Here is a 7,405-nt window from a genome sequence, read left to right on the forward strand (position 1 = left end):
ATTTTTTTCTGAGTTCTCTATCCTATTAGATTTGTCTATGTATCTCTTTGTGTCACTACCATACTGTTTTGTTTACTATGGCTTTGTAATAAGTTTTGAAATTGGGACATGTGAGACCTCCAACTTTGTTCTTTGTCAAAATTATATCAGCTATTTTGAGTCCTTTGAGAGTTCATGTGAAATATAGGATAGATTTTTCTATTTCCACAAAAAATGTCAATGGGATTGCATTGAATCTATAGATCACTTTGGATAGTTACTGACATCTTAACAGTATTATTTATGGACCCAAGATGTCTTTCCACTATTGGTGTATTTCATTTCTTTCAGCAATGTTTTGTAGTTTAAGTATTTTATTCTTTTTGATGTTGTTGTAAATGAACCAACTTGTACTTTTAAAAGCTGTTATTTATTATGTATGTGTAGGCTCTTCATGCATAGTAAATTTCCAGAAAGATAATGAGTACCAGTATGGGAGAGGATGGAGACTTTCACTTTTCATCTCATAACCTTCTGTACTATTTGCACTTTTTTCGTGAGCATGAGATATATACTGTTATAATTAAAACCAGACCTAGTTTTTAAAAGGGAGAGAAAAAATAAAATCCAGGCAGTGATACAAAAGTTAATTTTCTTTTCTGAGAATTGATTTCTTTGTTACTTTCCAAAATGGTTTACTTTCTCATCTCCCAGAATATCTTTAATAATTTTGTCAGTGTTAAAAATTCCAAACATTTGAATAATACTCTTTTTTGTCACCTACTAAGTGGCTTGGCTTCATGCCCCAGAAGTAACTGACTTATGACCATAGATCAAATGGCATGCATGACTGAAAAGTAGCTTGTGACTGCCTTCATGATACAGTTCACCAGATGGGGGGATTCCCCTGCACTAGGGAGGCATATAGTTAGTGTCTGGATTACTTTACAAAATTGTTTCTCTTTACTATAAATCTTGCCAATGGTATTCCACCTAACAAGCTGTCTCAGGGGAAGGGGTATAATAGTTGCTTCTCTCTGCTTCTCTTTGGCTCTATTCCTTCTAGGGTTGGTCAGTAGGAGGACAGGGTTATTTTGGTTCTAATTTCCTTAGAGCATATGAGAACCTGATGAGAACTCTCTAAGGACTGGGCTTAGAGTCAAGGATGTGGATTCGAATCTTGCCACTTGCTGACTTACTTTGAGCTTCAGCATCAGCTTATTCATCTGTGAAACAGAGTTAGAGATATCTGTCTCAGGGTTATTTTGAGATACCTAGTGGACAGTAAAGAAGATCTGGCATGTAGTAGGTGATCAGTGACTATTAACTTTCTTCTTGGAAAAGAACCTGCCTGGAATGTCATTATGTACTTGCAGAACTAGCTGGAGCATGTCTTCTGCCAGCTTTAAGGCAACCACCCACATGTTCTGAAGTAAGTCTCCACCAAGCCCATCTGAGCTAATGTATGATGATTGGAACAAATAGAGTAAGTCTGAAATAAAAGTGACAGACATTGCTGATTTAAGGGAAACCTTAGGACAATGAAAAGGAACCCAGTAGTAATGCAGTGCTGTGAACAAAACTGTGATCTTTGCCCTCTGACATGGGAAAATAAGCTTCACTACTGACCTGGCCTACTTGATCTCTCATTGCTAAACAAGTTGTACAGCTCCTCATATAGCAGGCTGTGGCATAAGGGTGGGCAAGGAGCAGAAGTAAAAGGTAGTGTTGAGGTGCTAGGAAAAGGGCTTGAGATTGCTCACCCCTCCTTAGTAAATTCTCTTTCTCTAGTATGCATGTTGCCCTTGAACCTTCTGTTCCATGCATGACTCAGTCTCCCTTTTGGTTTTAAGGTCCTGTAACTCCTGCCTCAGCATGCTGCTTTGTTTGCCATCCTAGCAGGGAGGGTGAACTGGTTCAGTTCAGTTTCATCTCAGCAAGTCCAAGCCTGTTTTTCAAATGGTACTGGTAATTAATTAATTTCTTAGCATTTTTAGTTGGTCAACTTGAAGAAGCTGGGATTTTTCATTCTAAAATACCATTCTTGCTTTCCAAACACCCCTAAATGTGGCTACAGGAAATCCTGCCATTTTTTCCTATTTCCCTATTTTGGTGTTTAGTCTTTGTCTCTTATCACTTGCATGAGGATCTCAAGGTCAGAAGAAGTGAACAAAAGAAACACTGACACTAGAATTAGAGGCCAGTATGGGGGTGTCTTTTGCGCATCGTTAGAGCTTGGTTACTCTCCATTATCTACCAGAACATCAGGTGAAAAGGGCTGCATTTCTCAGCACACGCATAGGGTTATGGGGCTTGAGGAGCAGTGACCATAAAAGTATTCTGAAGTACAGTAGAAGGACTGGGTGGCACTAGAAGCCGGAAAACAGAACCTAGAAAAATAGTCGCAGTTTTAAATAAATAAATAAATAACAGGAACAATTAAATGCCAGAAGGACTGAGGCAGAAAACAGAAAATAGTTGTAGCCTTTAAGGAGGTTTGTTTGAGTCCATTTCTTCAGACTTAATCACTAAGGACGCTAAAGTTAAACATTTGGCTGAAGCTCTTTATACCAAAGCAGTGGCCAGCAGATTGGGAGCAGAAGCTGAGGTGGTTCAAGACACTGGCCCATCCCTCACGGCCTGTCTCACCATGTTCTCCTAGACTTGCCTATTGGTTTCAGTACTGTTCCTTAGGTGTCACAAGAGAAGCTAATTCCTTATGTGTCACAAGAGAGACTAAGGATGGAGTTACTATTTCTTTTCAGATTAAACCAGGATCTCTGGCTAAAGAAGGATAGAATTCAAAGCACATAAAGGCAGTAGGATAGCCAAAGGATCTTGAGAATGCAGGGCTATCCTAAGTTTAAATGTTTCCTACTATCTTAGTCCCTTATAATAATAACACACCACACAGTGACTTCTCCTGGATTACGTATCTTCTTCCTTCATGACTTTTGGAGCATGAATAATCTGGGCTTGCTCATCCTGCCTGCCTTCTTAACAGTCAGTATTGATTTGGAAATAGGTGGAGAAAAGTAATGCTTTTATTGAACCATGTTAAATTTACAAAGCGCAAATAGCAGAATGCCAATAAAACCAGAAGACCTTCCTCATTTTCATTACCTTTTTTGGTTGGAGAGAGACTAGACAAAAGTTTCTAGAATATTCTGTTGACTCAAGTCCTGGAATCTAAATTGAGGTTCTTAATGTTGTTTCAGACGTTATAGTCTGGGAAATCCAGATGTGGACACTAAAGGGTATAGCTCTCATTTCCCCTCTTTTCTGTTGAGTCACCGTTAGCAGTTCCCTCCCCTGCTATCTAATCATTATGAAAAAGAGAGCTTTCTTCTAACACTGAATCCTGGGCTGTGGTCCCTGAGACTTTCTGAGCCAAAGAGAAGGCCTCAAGAGTGAGCCTATTAGGGAGTACTTCCTTTTCTACTGTTTTTAGCTTAGTATGTTCAGTTACCAAAAACTGTCACGAAGACTGACACAAAAGAAGCTGGCATTGACTGGTTTCTTGGTGACAGTTTCAAATAAACGAGGCCTTTTGAAAAAACAGGGTCCAGGTGCATATTGGGCTTTTCATACCCATCTCAGTACTTGTCTAAGGACCAAGTCCTGCTGCTTCCTTCATGCCTTAACCCTTTCCTTTCCCCCCTCTTCCACGGCAGGAAACCCTGAGTGGCCTGTTCAACTAGAAAATCAATGACTGATGAAGACTTAGTTGCTGTACTGGGCCTTGTAAACAGAATTGGCCTTTAAAGGAGAATGAGGAAACCAGGGCACCTAAGTTAGCTCAGTTCAGAGTTAAAATTACCAGCCTTAGGTGAATATGTTTACCTTTTCACTTTGGGGGTTCTGGCTTTCTTGTATTTATGCCAGGGCCTTCAACCACGTGTTGTGGAATACTACATTTGTGAAATACTGTTATGTTCCACTCCTGTATTATCCTAAGCACTTTACATGTATGACCCAATTTAATTCTGAAAACATTGTGAGGTGGGTAATAGATGAGGAAACAGGTAGTTTGGTAACTTGCCCAAGGACACAGTGGAGTAACGATTCAAACCTAGGCAACTTTTCTCAAAAATCCATTCTTTAAGGGCTACACAGTTATAGTTATTTTCATATACAGTAGTTATTATTTATTACTGAGTTACAGGAAGATCAGAAGCAGAGTCAAGAGATTATGGAGAGAAGACCAAGCAGAAATAAAAATGTTAGGGTTGTTTCTCCGTGTATTGTATCTTTCTCATCAGTCAGGGACCAACCTTCCTTTTCTTTTCTAGTGCTGAGGAATGTAAACAAGTTTGCTGGGCCTTGCGAGACTTCACTAGGTTGTTTCGATAGCTCACACTCCTGCACTGTGCCTGTCACCCAGGTGAGTGGTATATAGCTTCCAGCTTTTCCACTGACTGTTGGGATTGCTTGGGGATGGGCATAGGTTTTAATGCCCATCATGGGACAAGTACTATCACTAGCATCAGGGAAGGACTTAACAGCCTGCTAGACAACTGCTTTTGGGTGCCGTCTTCACCCCCATAAGAAAGTTACTGTTGCAGAATATCTCAAAAAAACTCATTCTTACAGACCCTTCTAGGATGATAAGTGTGTATGTTAAAAAACAAGTACTTTTTAACCTGACTACTTTGGTGAAAACAGTGCTGACCTGAAGTTGACCATGATAACATGGCAGCACTCTCCTAAAACTTACCGTTCAGCTTTAATGAGCAGAGATGCTTATCCTTACTACATTTACAATTTGAACACTGAGGCACCAGGTTTTGACCAAGGTAACCTGAAGGCATAGGAAAGGTCTAAGCATCTTGGCCTAGCTCCAGATGATCAGCCTTCTCAATGTGCTTCCTGTTTTATGATTCTGAGGAAAGAAAGGACTTAGATGGTGGGATTTTGGTGCTAGTTTCTTGACAAAAAGAAAGGCAACTCTTCAGTAAGACCTCCCTTTGACGTCTCAGCAGAACTTGTTATCTCAGGAGGCAGTTCTCGATGGATGTGCAGCACTCTCCCTGGTGATTTCTGTGATGAAATGCAAAAGTAGATGAAGGTGCTGTTTAGCAGTGCCTTGCCACACCAGGAATTATTTCTAAACTTTAGTTCTTACATGAGTAGTGATATAATTTGGGGTCCTCAGGTTTTAAGTCTGTAACTGCTGGCACTGATAACACAGGGCTGCTCATGGACAGTATGAGTGTTCATAGCTAACGTATATGCAGCCCTTACTGTGCTCTAGGGTCTCTCCTAGGGCTTTGTATGTGTTAACTAAAACAACCCTCATACAGTTCTCTGGGTTCGTTACTATTATTTTTCCCATTTTAAAGATGAGGAAATTGAGATTCCAAGATGTTAAATAATTTGCTTGATGTCACAGTCAGCAATTGATACAGTCAAATTCAGATATAGACATTCTGGTGCCAGAGTCCTCACTTTTAACCACTCTACTTAATACTTTCCATAAAGTCTAAATCAGTGGTTTTCAAACTTTTGTTAGTCGTTAAAGCCTTCTTTCAAGATAAACTCTTACATGAAACCCCAATATTAAAGAATAAGGTTTTCTGGTTGGTTTGGAGTGGGTGACCTGGACCTGCTGGCTTGCTCTTTACCCCCACATATCATCCCTAGTTTCCATAGCACACTCAGAATTGGAAAAGCACTGCAGACAGCATTTCATTAAAGTAATAACTCCCTCAAAAGCACAAGTAAAAAATCCAACTTATTTTTCTTCAGTGATTTCTTAGGGCAGGAGCCAGAATGAGGTGCCTGAGCAAGTATCGAAACTTCTGCCTTGAGGTAGTCTGTACAAAATGCTCACTATCTCCTGCATCACAATTGCTGACTGTCTGCTCTCTTTTGTCAGGAATGTCTTTTTTAATTAGAAGACAGGAAGAAAACAAAAACCAGACTGTGTCCCACAATCAGAAACCTCCATTGTGGCAGAGGGGCCTTCACCGCCACCAGGGCGTTCCGCCAGACAGGGAGAGACTCCAGCCTTCTGAGGCCATCCTGAGGAGTTCCTGTTTCAGGGTGTGAGGGAAAATCAGCGCGGTTTAGAAAAAGATGGCTGTGGCCTGTCCGGCGTGGTGGGAGGGGAGCTGGTTTCCTGATGAACATGTTTCTAAAAGGAAAAATAATTTTAAGGAAATAAAAGAGGAAAAAAAAGGAAAACTAAACTGAAACCAGAAGTGAAACATTCGCCTGGTAGCAAATGACACTCACGCGGTGAACACACACTTACCTGCACACATGCTGACATGCATGTGTTCACACAGAAAAATACAAGTACAAGCTTTCTGTGAAACAAAAAACACTCACTTAGGGAAAATGGGAATTCAAATGAATTTAAGAGCTGCAATTGGAAGAGAGTCAGGATCATCTCTTATGGTTTTCCATTGTTTTGTCCTCTCTTTCTCCCACTCTCCCCAACCAGTTTTTTCCCCACCTTTAGAGGTGTTTGGACAAGGAGGAGTAAGCAAGGAGCCTGTTCTGTTTCATGTCATGATCACATAAACTACTGGGACCTGCCAGAGCCAACATTCATATATATCCCAATCTTATTCAGTCTCTAAATCCACTTCCAATCCACATTGGGTTGTCATCAGCCCTGGAAAGAAGAGCCAGAATTGGGGTGAGTGGGATATAAATGTATATTCTAAGTTTTAGTTTCCTTAGATTTTTTTTTTTTTTTAGTTAATTTTTCACCCACAACATGAGAGAGCAAAAAAAGGGTAGGAGTATAGAAAAAATGTTTACAGGGCTAACTGTATTTTACTAAAATATGTGGAAATTATTTGACTTTACAGGGGTAGTGGGGTGAGGTGGGAGAGGGAAGCCCAAAGCAGATGGTAACATTTTGAAGGAGTTGCAGCCCTGCGCAGGCATTAGATAGAAAGGCACTGTTCATCTGGTGGTGTAGCCATCTCAAGAACAAATCGACAGCAAAAAAAAGAAAAGAAAAAAACAATAAATTTTAAAAATTTAATCAGTGTTTGTTTTTACTTCCTTTCATTGCCTTATTGCTCTGAAATAGTACAGCTAGACCACCTGAGTGAGCAGGCTTAGTTATTCTCTAATAGACACGTGGGTATGGAGTTTAAAAGGCAGGCCCCTGCCCTTAATGCCACAGAGCCCTCATATTTCAAGGGAGTAGCACATACTGCATCTTTTGTTCTAATAGTTTACCCTAAACCTCCTCATACAATGTTTTATCCTTTCAGACTTAGTGGGAAAGAGAATGTGTCACTCAGCATGTTAAATGGAAGTGTGGTATATTCTTTCCATTTTGATTGTTTTCTAACCTACTTAGTATTTTGTCTTTAGAAAAAAAAACTTGTATTCAGGTATGACTGACATACAATAAGCTGTACATAGTTGTTACACAGTTGATAAGCTTTGACATAGGATACAT

At 40.0% G+C, this 7,405-nt stretch overlaps 1 protein-coding gene across 3 annotated transcripts in view; it reads left to right on the plus strand.

Moving 5' to 3' along the window:
- TNPO3 (transportin 3) overlaps nucleotides 1-6,983 on the plus strand; it is a 70,434-nt gene extending 63,451 nt beyond the window's left edge. For 2 of the 3 annotated variants that reach the window (XM_017670464.3, XM_017670462.3), the window contains 2 exons: nucleotides 4,272-4,363; nucleotides 5,858-6,983. In XM_017670464.3, coding sequence (XP_017525953.1) covers nucleotides 4,272-4,332 — 61 coding nt within the window. In that variant the 3' untranslated portion in view covers nucleotides 4,333-4,363; nucleotides 5,858-6,983. Of the gene's footprint in view, nucleotides 1-1,832; nucleotides 1,942-4,271; nucleotides 4,364-5,857 lie in introns of all 3 variants that reach the window. The other variant, XR_005061662.2, reaches the window with a different exon arrangement.
- The last annotated feature ends 422 nt before the right edge of the window (nucleotides 6,984-7,405 follow it).

The sequence above is a fragment of the Manis javanica genome, chromosome 6 (assembly GCF_040802235.1).
Source record: "Manis javanica isolate MJ-LG chromosome 6, MJ_LKY, whole genome shotgun sequence".
In the NCBI taxonomy this organism is placed as follows: Eukaryota; Metazoa; Chordata; class Mammalia; order Pholidota; family Manidae; genus Manis; species Manis javanica.